This window comes from Gnatocerus cornutus, chromosome 2 (assembly GCF_029298725.1).
Source record: "Gnatocerus cornutus isolate USDA-ARS CGAHR chromosome 2, icGnaCorn1.1, whole genome shotgun sequence".
Classification (NCBI taxonomy): Eukaryota; Metazoa; Arthropoda; class Insecta; order Coleoptera; family Tenebrionidae; genus Gnatocerus; species Gnatocerus cornutus.
The window spans coordinates 14,562,070-14,578,975 of record NC_142234.1 but is presented as its reverse complement, the minus strand read 5'-3'; the positions used below and the strand labels follow the sequence as shown (position 1 = coordinate 14,578,975).

General features: G+C 38.2%; 5 protein-coding genes across 6 annotated transcripts; 2 read left to right on the top strand and 3 right to left on the bottom strand.

Moving 5' to 3' along the window:
* Positions 1–82: 82 nt before the first annotated feature.
* Positions 83–1,878, bottom strand: LOC148179364 (uncharacterized). Its single transcript, XM_088029406.1, has 3 exons — positions 1,272–1,878; positions 695–1,225; positions 83–649 (listed from the first exon to the last, which is right to left on the bottom strand). The coding sequence occupies exons 1-3, from the start codon at positions 1,791–1,793 to the stop codon at positions 104–106; spliced, it is 1,599 nt and encodes a 532-aa protein (XP_087885532.1). The 5' UTR covers positions 1,794–1,878; the 3' UTR covers positions 83–103.
* On the bottom strand, positions 1,830–3,344 carry LOC148179363 (uncharacterized). The gene is made up of 3 exons (XM_088029405.1): positions 2,748–3,344; positions 2,306–2,642; positions 1,830–1,975 (listed from the first exon to the last, which is right to left on the bottom strand). The coding sequence occupies exons 1-3, from the start codon at positions 3,085–3,087 to the stop codon at positions 1,882–1,884; spliced, it is 771 nt and encodes a 256-aa protein (XP_087885531.1). The 5' UTR covers positions 3,088–3,344; the 3' UTR covers positions 1,830–1,881.
* Positions 3,345–3,648: 304 nt separating this feature from the next.
* On the bottom strand, positions 3,649–10,035 carry RN-tre (USP6 N-terminal like RN-tre). Of its 2 annotated transcripts, none has more exons than XM_088029322.1 (5): positions 9,793–10,035; positions 8,629–9,544; positions 8,430–8,579; positions 7,331–7,643; positions 3,649–5,685 (listed from the first exon to the last, which is right to left on the bottom strand). In XM_088029322.1, exons 2-5 carry the CDS (start codon positions 9,454–9,456, stop codon positions 5,171–5,173), a joined length of 1,806 nt encoding a protein of 601 aa, XP_087885448.1. In that variant the 5' UTR covers positions 9,457–9,544; positions 9,793–10,035; the 3' UTR covers positions 3,649–5,170. The 2 variants fall into 2 exon arrangements, with proteins under 2 accessions (XP_087885448.1, XP_087885449.1); XM_088029323.1 differs by lacking the exon at positions 9,793–10,035 and adding an exon at positions 9,636–9,724.
* Positions 10,036–10,205: 170 nt separating this feature from the next.
* Positions 10,206–10,751, top strand: kud (oligosaccharyltransferase subunit 5 kud). The gene is made up of 2 exons (XM_088029324.1): positions 10,206–10,340; positions 10,398–10,751. The coding sequence occupies exons 1-2, from the start codon at positions 10,338–10,340 to the stop codon at positions 10,635–10,637; spliced, it is 243 nt and encodes an 80-aa protein (XP_087885450.1). The 5' UTR covers positions 10,206–10,337; the 3' UTR covers positions 10,638–10,751.
* Positions 10,752–10,852: 101 nt separating this feature from the next.
* Positions 10,853–16,854, top strand: Oseg2 (intraflagellar transport protein Oseg2). Its single transcript, XM_088029442.1, has 13 exons — positions 10,853–10,943; positions 10,993–11,262; positions 11,336–11,788; positions 11,838–12,024; positions 12,080–12,303; positions 12,350–12,699; positions 12,746–14,639; positions 14,686–14,983; positions 15,040–15,349; positions 15,398–15,612; positions 15,664–15,965; positions 16,023–16,469; positions 16,519–16,854. The coding sequence occupies exons 1-13, from the start codon at positions 10,905–10,907 to the stop codon at positions 16,753–16,755; spliced, it is 5,226 nt and encodes a 1,741-aa protein (XP_087885568.1). The 5' UTR covers positions 10,853–10,904; the 3' UTR covers positions 16,756–16,854.
* The last annotated feature ends 52 nt before the right edge of the window (positions 16,855–16,906 follow it).

The following is a 16,906-nucleotide window of genomic DNA, read 5'->3' as shown; positions in this document are numbered from 1 at the left end:
GGGCCGCATGTATAAAAGAGCAAAGGCTCTAAAAAACTGATTTAATTTAAGCGTTAAAATGACAGTACAAAATGATAAAGCAATTATGGACTGACTATTTTCATCATTTTTTCTTTTTGCCTTTCTTGCCTTTCTTGCCTTTTCCACCTTTTCCCTTTGCACCTTTTCCTTTTGCACCTTTTCCTTTCTTTTTACCTTTCTTATCGGATTTACCTCCCGGACAATCAGCGGGATCATACTGAATGCCTATCGTTTCCTTTTTAGGAATTGGTTTCAGTTCTGGCCCCCTTGGTGTACACAACTCTAGCTCTAAATTCGCTTTCTTCTGTATTCCTTCGCTTTTCTTTCCGATTCTTAACACAAACATCTCTTTGTTTGGGTCGGATATTTCGGCAAATTTAGTCCCATCGGGTTTGGTCGACACGGGCGGATTGACAGTGATGTTATTATTTGGTGAGGCGCCTGTTCCTGACATTTTGAAAGAAAATGGAAGATGTTGATCTCCTTGTGGGATTCCTGGTCGCATGTCGTAGGTTTGTCCACCGGTAGTTACTTGACAAGGTACTTGTTTCTTGGATTTCTTAGCACCGATGTTACCAGGACTACAACAACAGCTTCCTTCGCTACCAACTGTTGAGGTACAATCCACCTAAAGCGATGGTCTTAGAGAGTTTACCAGATGGAAAAAACAGACCTGTTCTATTTTATTTTTGTCCCTATGAACTCTGATAGTTAAAGCATTTCCTCCCATTGACGCCCCGATCTCTTGGTAGTTTCCAGGAGGGTCTGATGGCGGACACTCCTCTTTGAATTGTGGAGGTAACAAAGTACCGCATTCTTCACAAGGAGTTAACATTCCTTGAGAGAAACACGGTGGTTGTTGAGGTCCCGCCTGAGGCATTCCCATCATCATGTTACACTCGCTACAAGGCAGCATCTGTTGTCCCATTGGTGGAAGCATGGTGGATTGTAGGGACATGGGAGGTACACAACCCACCATTTCTTGAAACTGCTGATACATTCCAGGGTCGGGAAAACAAGGGGTCATGGGACATGTCGGATTTGGAGGTGGAAACATCCCGTTGTAGTCCATGGGACATGGAGGAGAGGAAGGTGGGTACGGCATCTGATTATCTGGTTCTGCGTCCTTTTTTGCTTTTTTGTAACGATAGAGGGATTGCCCACCTTTGTCTTTAAACAGCACAGATTGGTCCTCTAAGTTCATCTAAAGAAGAAAAAAAAACTAAGAAATGACAGAAAGAGGAACTCACCTGAAATTGCGTGACAATCAGCTTTCCAAAACACGACATCCTAATATAAATACTGATCTTCCCAACTGTTGTTCCTGCACCGTCTAGTAAAGAAAACGTATCTTTCAGTGTTTTAGCCGCAGGAGCTTGTTCCTTCTGCGTTTGCATGCATTGGATCAATTCTCTAAACAAGTTCGTTATTGAAATTAGAGCAGATCCTACAGATATCTTATCTGGTAACCATCCTGGCTGCATCTTTTTGAAAACAGTCACCATAACATCAAACATTTCTTGAGCGCCCCAAACTTGCTGCGGTGTCAATGAAAACAAACACGATTTTCCGCTTTTCATGCTATCATCTTGTCCAAGATTGCAGCCAGGTGAAAAATCCGCCTCGCAGACTTCCAGAGCTTCGTTATCCAAGAACTGAAAGGACACGCAGAGTTCGCCTGGTGGCGTGTCGCAATCGCATTTTCCGTCCATTTTAACATCATCAACTAGAAATTCCAGAAGGAACAGGTTTTCTGTCGCTAATTTATCCATTTTACAAATAATTTAGGAAAATTTTGACATGTTGGAAAAGAGCTGTCAGCAGGGAAACAAAAAATAAGTGCTTGGTAATGCTTTATTATTATGAGAACTTTTTGTGAACAAAGCGGATGTTGGCTGGTGGGTAGTTTTTATGGTACCAATTGCAAGCTTCACTGCGGAAAGGCATTCCAATTCTGAAAATGGAAAAAAGTTTTATCTAGCATTGCGTCATGTAGTAGCGAAATCACAGTACTAAAAAAAATTTTTCACAGAATAAGGACAGAGGAAATTGATTAATGTTTACGTAGAACTTGTCACGAGGTGATAAATAATATCTCCAATGTGCAATTTTATAAGAGGAAAGCTAATACAGGATGTTATGAAAGGGTGCACAGAGATTTTAAAAAATTATAAAACCCGTGTGTGCTTCAGGATATTCCATTTTAACCGGTTTGCAGGCAAGTCTTCATACTTATTCATACATTTGAAGTATCCGGTTATACTGTTTTTCATATCATACTTACAAAGCCATATCAGCTCGCCTTCGACATGGATTCGCCTTAACATACTCCGTCAAAACAGGCTCATCTTGCCACCGAAGATTTGTCCGATCATAAGAAACATCAACTTTTAAATCAGAAACCGCTTCTTTGGAAGACGCTTCTTCACATACATCTTTTCCCCACCAGAACGGAGGTGTTGCTTTACATGACTGTACACCCATCTTGTGTTTCTCTTCAATAATTTTATTTTTCATCCGTTCTTCTTTTTCTTCGCGCTCGATTTTTCGGTAGAGCTTCTTTAAACGTTCAGCTTCCATGCATTCCAATTCGTATTTAAAAGATCGATAGAAAACGCGTTCTGGAATAGATAATCAATTGAAAAAAATACTTGGCCTAATTTCTTGTTAAACACGCAAAGTTTAATTAAACTAAATCGATGGGTATAAAGAACAAATCAACTCACCGTTATGTTTAAATCTGTCATCGTAACTATCCATAACTTGGACGGTATACTTCTTGAAGATGTCATGAACGAAGTAGTCGTTCTTCCCTGGTTTGTCTACCCAGAAAGCTCTGGCCTTATCAGTCCACCGCTCCACCACTTGAGGATTCACCGAGTAATCAATTCGAAAATGTGCTAAAGTCTCTCGGTCTTGGTAAGGAACAGGGGCGCAAAATTTTGCCAAGTTGCTTTGAGTGATTCGTGGTAAAGCCACAGGAGTGAACTCTTGGACTGATCTTTCATTTTGATTCACATCTTTTAGAACATAGTCTTTGGGAGGTAGTGGTGGTAAGGTGAACATGATAACTCACTAAATTTGACGTCTGCTGCCGCTCAAAACGATTGTCATGCCACATTATTGATTGACGATATAAAGGTAAAAGTGTTGAATTTGTGAAATTAGCGCCTCTTTATTGGCAGTGAAGGAAGAAAGCGAAAGTTAATGATTGTTGCATGTTTATTTAGGGGGTTTCTGTGTATTGATTAATCGTTCGAAGTTTTTAGTGAAGGATCTGAATATTCCGTTGCATATTCGTGCAGCATACAATAATATCATGTTCGATGCAACATAAAAAACCACAATACACAATATTTTGAGATAAATATGCTGCACTGGTTTTCCAACGAATCAAACGGGAATTGCTACCACGTGGATTAGTAGTTTGACCTTTAATATTAATACTTGAAGGATATTTTTTCGTACATAAATATCTACGGAATCAAATAAAAACTGTTCCTTAGTCATTACGAGTGGTGTCTTGCAAAAAAAAAAGATAATCAAAGACATGCTTCGTAATTTCAAAGGTCATTTGTTCCTTTTTTTTCTTGTACTCACGATAAAAGAAGATTTAAAAAACAAAAACTATTTGAAATAAATTTATTAAGAAATTTTAAGGTCATTCTATGACAGATTTACAATTTACATTTTAAGTGTAGAATACATCTTATTGCATGTATCACTCGAAATTGTTTCCATAATCCAGCTGTCGTTATTCCTGTGCTTCCTACTAAAATAATCGTTAAAACGAAACAAAAGCTTATCTTACAATACTGTTATAAAAATTGCAATTGACTTACAACACTAAAAAATAACTGAAAAGATAAAAACTGGTAAACACAGTCACCTAAACGTTACGAACTATTTTACATTAATATTATTGACGTACATCGGAACGTTTGTTATGATTTCATTTATACAATAAGTTATTCTATTTAAATAGTATTTACATTATTTACCAGTAATTCAGACAGCCGAAATGCATTCTATAAATCATCAAGAGAGTCTAAGAAAAAATAGTACATATATGGCACAAATGCTCCGTTACCGCACTGGAATGCAGAAAAAGGTACTTCACGTTTAGGCAAGACCTACAAGATCAGAATCGCCGCTTAATATCCAAGAGGATGGAACTAGTTTATTGTACTCCTATTCAAATAAATATGTTAGTAGCCGACTCCTACTAGTACTAATTTTATAATACAAGAGTAAATTTAACCCGATCTTTGTAAAATACAATAACAAAATAGAACTTTATCAAACACCCGAATTAGATTATAATAAGTTGCAAGAATGCAAATTGGAATGTTTGGATTTTAATTATGAGCTTTGTACTATTATCTACTCTAACAATTGTTTCATCAAAAAACAGATTGTAGAGTGTATAAAATACGCGCTTTTGAACACCAAGAGTAATTTCGAAATCCGCCGCCTGAAACAATAAAGTAAAAGTTCTAAATTAAAACGAACGAGTCATGCAGCAGATTTCTGAATTCAAAGTGTTCTAATAAATATCGACATTAAGAAAGTCAAAAATATACTGCCTTAGCACATATAGGTTGAATTTCTAATATTAGATACAATTTTATACATGTAATGAAGTTCAAAAACGGTTTAGAATTTTGCTTGGAGAACTTTAACTCAATGTGCAGAATTACTTGTACGCTCTTCTTGCGGGTATTTGAGCTTGTTTAAAAACGGTCGCTGTGTTAAAAATCCGTAAAGTGAGGTGGCGCTTACAAGTATTCTGCACATTGGAGAAGTAAAAAAATTGAATTCATTTAAATAAAGCTTTCAAAAACATTCTTCTCTAGTACAACTCTAGTAGAGTACGTATTCTAATCCTGATTTTTGTAAAATTTAGTAAATATCTCACTCACAGCTTCTGAAATCGATATTGATAAAGAAAAACTAAACCATTTATCTTATGTAGAGCCACATTTCTATTTAATTATCATTCCTTAATCAATCACAGTTGTTCACGATACAACGCCATCGCAATATAACCCAGCAAACTTTGCCTGGCACTGGCCTGGTGAATCCCAAAAAACTACATGTTAGTGCCTTTTTTTGTTCACTGAGCTCCAAACTTATTGCTCTTACATTTCTACTTCAAATCGAACTCCGGACTCTCCACTCTAAAGTGTTTAATTTGTCCGTGTTCCACTAAAGGTGTGGGCAACTCGTCATTGTCCACTTTAATTCTAATTTTATTACTATCCGGAAATGAACATGGAATGACTTTCTGTACATCTCCATTATGAGGACTGGCAATCGGCGTTTCCAACGGAGAATACGGCACGTATATTCTCAAAACGTCAGGACTGGGATTATGAGGCGTGGCTCGGGGCGTGGAATGCGAACTTAACGCCCTTTGGACACTGGTGGAAGCGCCAATGCCAGATCCCACTGAACTAGCTCCTCCTACTGAATTGTCCGACATGTTACTGTGAGTGTCGAGGCTGTTTTCGTGGGCTTGGGATCGTGTGACTGTTGAAAACACTGACAAATCAGCGGTCGAAGTGACGCTGGTGTCGGCCAAAGAACGACGGGAACCGGTGTGTTCACAGTCTAAGAGCGAACTGGCGTCATCGATGCTTGGATCAAACGAAAATTTGGAACCTGCAATTAGACGTGATTGATGAGTTTGTTGAGATGGGCGGGGCGATGGGAGGAGTTTTTGATGAGAAGGCTCATTAGTGGTTAGTTGTGATGTGGTGTTAATAAAAATTTGTTGATATTGAATGCACTTCAAGTGAAAGTATGATAAAGCATTATTAATGTAAAGTTATATATGCATTCAACATAAACATATAAGATTAATAACAAAAAAGTATTAAAAGCCTTACCATAAAAATTAATAAAAAAGTTTTTACACTTTACACCAACCACTTTGATTTTGTTTTTTGTCCAGGAAATTAGTTACAGTTCAGAATATCCTCCTTCATGTTTTTTAGAGAATTAGCCCTTATTAGAGCAGTCATTGATTAGTTGCATCATCCAACGGAATTTTTTGCCCTGCTCTCTCGCATGCCGCGGTTGAAAGCTTTTTCCCGTTTCGTTGTAATGGACAGTCTTTACCTTAATTTTGCTTCGACTTTGACATAAAAGGTGCGACATTTGAATATTTAATTGGCAGGTAAGACATATCCCTTAGAACAAGCAAAGCAAAAGCAAGAGAGCACGAAAACAATAAAATAAAATTTTCTCAAAACACGAACAGTAATATCCCACTAAACCATTTTGCTGTGTCAGACGTGAGACAAAACATTTTAGAGTTCACATACATAATAAATAAATAGCAGCGCCAGATATATCCTAGCTCTGACTAAAATCGACGTTCTGGAATGGTAAAAATTGTCTGAAAACTGATTAATCAATCATTCCAAAACATGATCGAACTTAATGACGACACTACGGGTAGAAAATCGTGCAAACATGCAAAACCTACCAACATATTGCAGCAATGTCCCGAAGATGAAAACTCAAATGCTGATTTCAGGCAATACTAGAATAAATCATTCTATTTTACATTACTTGGTCGAAAAATAAAAGTCTAATAAAATAAAACACTGGTCGCTAACAAGACTGCTCCAACACCAACACTGTTAAATGCAGAAGGAAGAAAGACATGCAGAAATTGAAAATTCACAAAACATTCTAAATCGTTATAGAAGGTTTTGTGAAAGCAGGAAAAGTCCCACTACCAACACTGATTGACAAACGTGGGAAAAATTTCATGAGACCAAAACCAAAAGATGCTACATACAAATATATTGAAGTGAAGGTACATGACAATGCGATAAATACAAGACTTAAGAAAAACTCATCTAACATTCCACAAGACAAAAGTATAATCAAGCTACTACAAAGTCAAAAAATGAAAATAAAAATCCTTGTTTAAAATATTTTATTTTTATCTTTCCGCTGAGAATTATTTACACTGAGTTTATATACATACAACTAAAAAATACGTATCAAAAATAAATTGTGGTCCGAATTGTGTGAAAGGAGCACACTTTAAAAATTGTAATGAGAATTTTAAATAATGGATCCGTGATTAGGAATGTGAGAAATATCTCTTATGTAAACTGACACAAGTTTAAAACCTGCTCCTTTGGCATTTCGACGAGTCAAAAAAATTTAAAAACAAATTATTAAAGCCTGGTGCATTCGTCAATACTACTGTCATCGCTATCACATATACTAGTTTCGCTAGCAAAAGTAATAACGCTACCGACTATAGAATTATTATCTGTGTCAGTACCTGCAAGCCCTATGGAATCACCCACAGACAGTTGGCTCTCCTTTTCCTTGTCGGCTGCTTCCCTCGCCGCTTCGCTCACTGAAGTCACTATTTGGTTGGTTGTCTTCTCCTTTTCGGTAAACTGTTCGGCCCTAATTCCCACAATTTGTTCAAAAGTCGGTTCTTTGAAAATCCCAAATGCTCTTGGTGGTAACTCGTCTTTGTGAGCCGGCCCTGGATGATCCAATTTTGCCTTTTTCAACTCTTCTAGGGATTTTTCCAAGTTGTGGACCACTACGTCGTCTTCGTACATGAAGTCTTTGTATAGTTTTACCTGGAAGAACAGTAAACATGATATCTAATGACCAATCAAATGAATATAGGATATTTTAAACTATTCAGTTGACCGGAATTTGGTCATGGTGGTTGCACAATATAATGAACGTTATTGTTAACTGTACCAATTTATGGCCGCATTCATGCATTTTAAAAAACTCGCACTGTTGTGGGTGTAAGAACTAAATTTCAATATAAGAAGTTCAGTTTGTTTTCCAAAAACAGTTGCTGACACTCGCCTTGAGTGTGACTGTAAATTTCAATACTTTTGCATTACGTGTCTTGTCCGTGGTAATTGACATCAATGATAATTAAATGTGGATTTACACGTGGGTCTTGATGAATTCCTGCTATTATTAAAGGCTTGATACATAAGCGTAGGAACAATTGGGGTTATGGGGCATACATTAATTTAATTTATCTTTGGTTAACAAGGAGCCTTAAGAAACTGTTATTTGTATATCGCGCAATGCCACTGCCGCTATGCCAAAATCTCTAATTATTAGAAATTAAATAACACAAATTTCTAAAAATGTGCCAAATCGATTTGGAAATTACCGTAGAGTGAGAATTGAAAATACATAAAATTGGAAATAACCACCGGAACTAAGCCGAGTCAAAAATTCCAAGGTTCCATAGTTTATAACAATCATCCAGTTTATTCAAAATGACAAGAGAAATGTGTCAAGGCATTGGGTGATTATGATTACAATTACTACACACAGCAACAGCGCGTACAAAACACTGGAACTAGCATAAAAAAAATCCTAAAAAAAATACTCGCCTGTATATAGTGAACTATAGAATCCATATCATTTAGTTTCAGTAGATTTCGTTTATGTAATTTGAGTATTGTATAAGCCATAGCAGTGATAACTCTCTCTCCATCCAATAAATGAACATCCCAAATTCTCAGACACAAATTAAAAGGTACCTAAAATAAAAAACTGAAACATTACAATTAAAAGCTGATCTAGACCTACCCTCTCAACAAAACAAACGAAAAACCACTTTAAAGAATACAAAATAGCGTCGACACCGTGTTTATCAAAATGTTTTTTGAGTTTAGGCAGGAACTTTGCTAGGATCTTATCATGGTGAGCAAGAAACCTAGTCAGTTTTGGAAAACCTTCTTTGTACAGTCCATGCATAGCATATTTTTGATCAGTAAGTAAAATATGCATAGCCCAAAAAGCATCCTCCTCATCCATGTACATGAGTAAGACTCCAGCTAACCCCGACATTCCTTGACAGTATCCCACTTCTGAATTGTACATAGCATACGCCGTCAAAACATTGAACAACGATTGTTGTTTAATGCTATACCGTTCCCGATAATGCAAATGTTCTCTAAATTGTCGGTTAACATCTGAGTCTATCTGCCTAGCATCTGTTGAATGTTGCCTTGCTAATTTCATCATATCCTCGTACTTTCCAACATGATCATTTTTCACTTTTTCAACATTGAGTAGTCTTATCCAAGCTTGCGTCCTGAGTGGATTGGGAATACCTTTGTAGACCCTAGAGTGGAGTTTTTCTTTGACATTGGGCGCGTCCCAATTTTTCAACATTTTCAACCATTTCTTCTGCCTTTCTAATTCAATTTGTAGTTTTTTGGCTTCTTGCGGGTCCACTTTGGATGGTAAACGCTTGTCGTGAATGAATCCATACCTGTCTGTAGCATGGTAGACCTCAAAACCTGGATCTTCCCAAGGGTCGATTTCCGCACCTTCTTCACGACCTCGTTCATAGCGCTTGAATATTCTTTCTCGCTCTTCAGCTGACCTTTTCAACAGATCTCCTTCATTCATCCCATTTACAGTATTTTAAACGGTTGGCGCAACTATAGGACAGCATTCCGTTATTTGGGGCGGTTATACACTGGGCTCATTCGTGCAACTGAAAAGCAAAATACACACTCAAACCATGCAAACACACCTTTTAATAACAAATATTTTGCCACATGAAGTTATTTTTAGTTTTTATTTACCAATTTTCTTAAAATTTCACCCGACTTTTGACAACTACTGTCAAACGTCACCAGGTTTATAACCACCCCCTGAGGAAATACGGGGCCAAACATTGATAGGAACCAACGCATTGGTGAAAGTACATATGTATAACCAACGGGGCCTATCAATATTTACCTTATTTATTGCGGGTGGATAAATAAAACTGTACCATGCACATCTACAGACACCATCAACCGTACCACCATACCGACAGAGACGGAAAATCGAACAAGACACACTTTTCTGGAAGGACTCGAAAAACAAACTTTAAGACGACAGCATCACCAGTTCAATTAACAATTAAATATGCCAACACTTCGAACGCTTTAATTATATTTAAAATAAATAGTTTACATTTTTGTAATTTTACGAGCGCCATCTGGAGATTGTCGCACACATCACAATCAATTAAATGAAAAATTAATTAATTTGTGCTTTTATGGATCACTTACTACAATAACTCGCCCAATTTCGTCTATGACTCAATTCACAATCACTCACTACAACAATACCAACACCCATCACTCCTAAAATAGTAAAACATACGATAAATTTGAACTTCGCGCCAATCACTAGATTAACCTATACAAACTGACAAGTAGGAGTGACGTTTTGTGCAGCCGGCTGATCCTGCCACGTTATTTATTAAATTTGAGCCCTTTTTTAAACTTGTGGCAATAATGGTAAGAATGAAACCATAGTACAATTATTTTTCAATGAAAATAACTAAAAACTTTTAGGTTGACGTGGAAACTATGGCCAGGTACGTGTCTCCTGTGAACCCCGCTGTCTTTCCACACTTGACTCTCGTCCTGCTAGGAATAGGAATTTTTTTCACTGCCTGGTTTTTCGTTTATGAAGTAACAAGCACAAAGCAAACGAGAGACCTCAAGAAGGAGCTCCTTGTGTCACTTGTTGCTTCCATTTTCTCTGGATTTGGAATACTATTTCTTCTGCTCTCGGTGGGAATATACGTTTGAAATGTGTTTATTGTTACATGTACTGATTTTGTATGTTTAAGGTAAATATAAATATTTGTTAACCTTAGAGTTTCATTTTGTACTGTGGTTTGCTATTAAAAAAATTAGTTTGAAGATTTCCTTGTTTTATTGAACAATCATTCTGATAGACAGGTGTTTTTTTTTTACCCACTGAAAAGTGAACAATTTTACCACCATTGATTGGTTGTAACCATGGTTACTAGAATGTCAACAATGATAGATTGACAACAGTGTCAATCATTTAAAATGCAATTAAAATATCTGCAAACAATTCTTGAAGCCCAGGTAAAAATGTTTTAATTTCTATTCATATTTTGTAATCAGTTTTTTGAAGGATGGGGAGGCGAGAATTGTGGCCTTATGTTGGTCGCCCAATAATCAAAAATTGGCTATTGCCACATCAGATAGACAAATTTTGCTTTTTGATGAAAAGGGGGAAAAAAGAGATCGGTTTTCAACGAAACCTGCTGACCCAGAGGCTGGAAAGAAGAGTTATGTAATTAAAGGAATAGCTTTCAGTCCAGATTCCACAAAGCTCGCTGTGGGGCAGAGCGACAACATCGTTTACGTGTATAAACTTGGAGAAAAATGGGGTGACAAAAAGGTGAAAATATCACAATTGCGCAATGTCCAGGCGATTGACCGATTTTTTTGGCAATAACGCAATAAATTTTTAGGCAATTTGCAACAAATTTCCCCAACCGTCTCCAGTTATATGCCTTTTGTGGCTCACCACCGGTCCCATAATTTGCGGCTTGGCAGACGGAAAAGTTCGAGCACTTCAAACAAAGTCGAACAAGTCTCAAAGTCTTTTCGCCTCAGACAGTCTTGTGGTCTCTCTTTGTGCAAACGCCAAGGGCACTGGATTTTTATCCGGACACGTAGATGGAAATGTCATCCGCTTCTATGTAACCAACGACTACAACGAAGATGAAGCCCAAGGTCGTGTTATCTTATATTCAGTTCCTCCGTGTGCTTTAGCATGGGCTCAAGGACACATATTTGTAGCTGGTTGTGATAAGAGAGTCTCAGTTTATAACACAAATGGAAAACTCGTGAAGAACTTCGATTATAGTAAAGATGCAAACGAACATGAATTTACTGTGGCTACCTGTAGCCCTAGCGGACAGGTATGAATCTTAAAGAAATTTTTGAGTTGATCAAATCGTTTTGTCTTAGGCGGTGGTGGTAGGAAGCTTCGATCGCCTAAGAATGTACATATGGAACACTCGAAGATCTCTTTGGGAGGAAACTCCAGTTAAAGAAATCAAAAATTTCTATACCGTCACAGCTTTGGCGTATAAACGCGACGGATCTAGAATGAGCTGTGGGGGTTTATGTGGAGCCGTGATGCAATTTGAGTCAGGTTAATATACCAACACCTGCCTTGCTTCCTCTTCTTCATAACGCCTGACTTTCAGTACTAAAAAGAACCGTTTGGAAAGACAAGTTCGAAATAACATACGTGGGTCCAAGTCAAGTTCTGGTTAAACCATTGGATGGAAATTCACGGGGGGTCATAATAAAATCTCAAAACGGAGGCGAAATCGAAGATGTGAAAATAATGGGGAAGGACTATTATTTTGTCGCGCGGACAGAAGAAACTCTTTTGATTGCTGATCTACAACGGAATTTGCTAAGCGAAGTTAGTAATTTTTTCCGAATTCACACTTTCATGAATATTTTTTAAGGTGCCATGGAATAATTCCGGGAGACATGAAAAGTTTTACTTCGATTATCCTACAGTTTGCTTGGTTTTTAACGCCGGTGAACTCACTCTGATAGAGTATGGTGACAACGACGTTCTTTGCTCTGTGAGAACGGAATTTGCGAATCCTCATCTTATAAGTGTGCGACTAAATGAGAGAAACCAAACCAATGATAACAAAAAATTAGCATATTTATTGGATCTCAAAACGATATGCATTGTCGATTTAATTACGGGAATGTTAATTTGCCAGATAACGCATGATTCAAAAATTGATTGGTTGGAATTGAACGAGACGGGACACAAGTTGTTGTTCAGGGACAAAAAACAAAGGTAACGCTCAATTTTTGGGAATAGCACCAATAACATGTTTGGCTAGACTCATCTTGGTGGACTTGACGTCACAAAACAAACAATGTATTTTCACGGGGGTAAGTTTTGTTCAATGGGTGGAAGGCAGCGATGTTGCGGTTGCTCAAGCTGGTACATCTTTGGCCATTTGGTACAACATTGAACTTCCCGAAAATCCCACCGTAATAAACGTAAAAGGTGATGTTACTGATGTTGTTCGGAACAACGGAAAAACAGAAGCTGTATGTGTCGACGGTAACAACATTGTCAATTTAGAACTGGACGAAGGCTTAGTCGAGTTTGGTACTGCTATCAATGATAACGACTTCAGCAGAGCGGTACTGTTTTTGGAATCCATGGGAAACTCAACTGAAGCAGAAGCAATGTGGCACAACTTGGCACAAATCGCTTTGAAAGACCACAATTTGGTATTAGCTGAAAGGTGTAACACTGCTTTGGGTAATGTTGCGACTGCGTTTTTCCTGCGAGAGACGATGGAACGAGAAAAAAAATATAAAGAAAAGTATGATTCAAGTACTGAGAGCCCCGAAGTCTGGGCGAGGTTGGCGATCCTACACGGCGATTTAAGTACCGCTGAAAACATTTACTTGGAGCAAGGTGATATTGAAGGCGCTCTGGAGATCTACAAGAAACTTCACAAATGGGAGGAGGCTTTAAGACTTGCTGAGCAACGCGGCTACGATAAACTCAGCCAGTTGCAAGAAGAGTACATGTCGCTTCTGTTGCAAACAGGTCAGTACGAGGAAGTGGGGCAAGTCTTGGAGAAGGAAGGCAAAGTCGAACAAGCCCTCAACATGTACATAAAATCCCATAAACTGCGTCGGGTTCCGACTCTACTCATGAAGAACTCCGAACTGTTAAGCGACCACACGTTAGTGGCTACAGTTTTGAAAAACTTGATCAAACAAGAGATGTTCGAAGCAGCTGCAGAAATATACGAAAGTATGGATAAAGCTGATCTCGCCATGGAGTGCTATCGAAAGGGCAAAGTTTGGAACAAAGCTGTAGATCTAGCTCGTGAGGTAAGTCCGGATAAAGTTGTCACTTTGGAAGAAGAATGGGGCGACAGCCTGGTCGAAAGCAAGCAGTTAGACGCTGCTATAAGTCACTACATTGAAGCTGGTTGCACTCTCAAAGCTTTGGACACGGCGGTTGCAGCGAAACAGTGGAAAAAAGCAGTTCATATTATTAAAATTGTCGACGATCCAGATTCTGTTAAGAAATACTTCGAACTCATCGCGGGACACTTTGCAAGTATTCAAGAATACGCCACAGCGGAGAAGTTGTACATTTCTTGTTCAATGTACAAAGAAGCTGTAGACATGTACAATGAAGCTGGTCAATGGGAAAAAGCTCATAGTCTCGCTTCTCAACATTTGGAACAAGACGAAGTATCTGACATGTACATCAAAAAAGCTGCAGAACTGGAAGAAATCGGCAAGTTTAGAGACGCGGAACGTCTATACGTTTCTGTGAACTCTCCAGATTTAGCGATAGCTATGTATAAAAGAGTGGAACAGTATGACAACATGGTGAGATTAGTTGAGAAGTACCACCCTGATTTATTACAAACAACTCATCTTCATTTGGGACAACAACTGGAGGCGCAAGGAAAATATCGTGCGGCTGAAATCCATTTTTTGGCTGTTAACGAATGGAAAGCTGCAATGAACATGTACAGAACTTTAGGAATGTGGGAGGAAGCATACAGAGTGTCGAAACAAAACGGAGGGCCTACTGCAGCTAGTCAAGTTGCGTTCTTATGGGCGCGAACTTTACCCATCGATTCTTCTATTAAACTCTTGAATAAATATGGAATTTTAGACGCGTGCATCAACTATGCGTGTGAAACGTACCAGTTTGAATTTGCATTCCAGTTGTGCAAAAATCTGCCGACTAAAGTAAGATGCTACTTCCATATTTCCAAGAGACTTACGTTTTTTTTAGGTCACGGAAGTTCATTATAAGTACGCAATGGCTCTGGAAGACGACGGCAAATTCCAACAAGCAGAATCCGAGTTCATCTTGGCGGAGAAACCGAAAGAGGCGGTTCTGATGTACATTCATTCCAAAAACTGGATCAACGCTCTACGAATTGCAGAAACCTACGAGCCTGCATCTGTGCCCGAAGTTCTTCAGGCTCAAGCTGCACAATGTTTTCACGATAAACAGTACGCGGAGTTTGAGGTGCTGCTTTTGAGAGCGCAAATGCCAGAGCTAATCGTACAGAAATACAAAAGTGAAGGTAATTTTGTTCGTCTCTCATTAGTGAGTCAAACTAAAGGTTTTGTTTTTTGGTAGATATGTGGGTGGACGCCCTGAGAGTTTGTAAAGACTATCTTCCCCATTTGTACCCAACTCTTCAGTCAGAATACAGCACTTCTCATCATAATAAAATGTCCGACGTCAATATAGAAACTCTTTTGTCAAAAGCGAACGAATGGGCTTTGGCTGGTCAGCACAAACAAGCAATTGATTGTCTTTTACAAGTGAATATTACAATCACAGAACCCTCCATTGTAAAAAGAGCGCTTTTGAGAGCCGCGGATATGGTCAACAAGTTCTTATTTGGTCAAGAAGCTCTTGATATCATCAAGCTGTTATCACCGAGGTGCTTTTCAAACGATTTTAACACAAAGTTATTAATACATTTTTCCAGACTTGTCGAGATTGGCGAGCATGGCGTGGCTGCACAACTCTACATTAGTATGGACATGATGAAAGAAGCCATCGACACTTTTATCTCTGCTGAAGAATGGAATAAAGCCCGCAAAGTTGCAAAAGAACTTGAACCAGCGTATGAAAGTTACGTCGAAAGCAAATACAAGGATCGCCTTTTGAAAAAAGGTGATGTTGAACAACTTGCTGATGTTGGTAAGTTTTTTGTATTTCGTAAAAACAGGATTTAAAGATTTACAATTGAAGATATAATTGGAGCGTTGGATTTACTCGCTGAGCAAGGACAATGGGCGCGATGTATCGAAAAAGCAAAAACCCACAGTGCCCCCATCTTACATAAATATGTAGCTTTATACGCGGCGAAATTACTTAAAGACGGGTTTGTTAAAGAAGCTCTTAATTTGTACTCGACACATGGGGCCCCCGCAATGCCCCAAAACTTTAATATTTATAATCATATTGCGTCAGAAATTTTTGCTTTGCCGGATATTTCAAGTCCAAGCAGTTTCGGAATTTGGGAACAGCTAAGACAGACGCTCTACGAGATCGTAAGTAAAGAAATGTTACTTTGAAACGAAATTATTTTTAATTTTGTCCATTTATAGAATGAAGGTATGGAGGTGGCATCAAATATTAACATGGAGACCAAACTTCATTTCCGAAATCTGTTGCTAATTTCGCATTACTATGCGTTAAGATCGGCTTGCCGGCAAGTTCCTTCTTTGAAATCAATCGGAGTGAAGATCAGTACGGCTTTGTTGAGGTACACTGATATAATTCCCGCTGATAAGGCCTTCTACGAAGCCGGAAAAGACTTAAAAGAAGAAGGAAAACTCTCTGAAGCCTTCGTGTTTTTGAACCACTATCTAGATCTATGTGAAGCCATCGAAGAAGGTGAAGGACAATTAGTGGATCATTCCGATCTCGTACAAACTGACTTTCCTTCAAATATTCCTCTACCAAATCGATTATACTTGAACGAAGATCCTCGAGAGCATGATAACATTCGTGAATGGGTCCTTACAGTAAGTATGGATCAAAGGATAGACCAAGTATGTTAAATTTGATACGAGGATATTGTTCTAATAGTCATAATTTCAGGCTTTGCCTATAGATGAGAGACAACTATATGAAGCAAGTTTACAACCCGGCGAACAATCTTGCATTGTTTCTGGTTATCCAATAAAGAAACAAGCTGTTAATTTCGGGAAAACATCTTTCCAAGCGAATAAAGATGTTTGGTCCAAGCTGAACATGGGGGCTAAAATGTCCCCGGAATCGCACGTACCCAATGTTCTGTCGTTTATTACAAAGTGGTGTGGGGCACCAAGTTCTTAAATTTCACAAGAATAGAATTTAATTAGTGGTGGTGTTTTCAAAATTGTTCTTTAACGTTGTGAAATAAAGAGGTTTTAAATCTTTATAATTGTTTCCAATTATAACTATTTTTTAACAAACCTGTAGAGTTTAAAATCCTTTTTTCATTTTT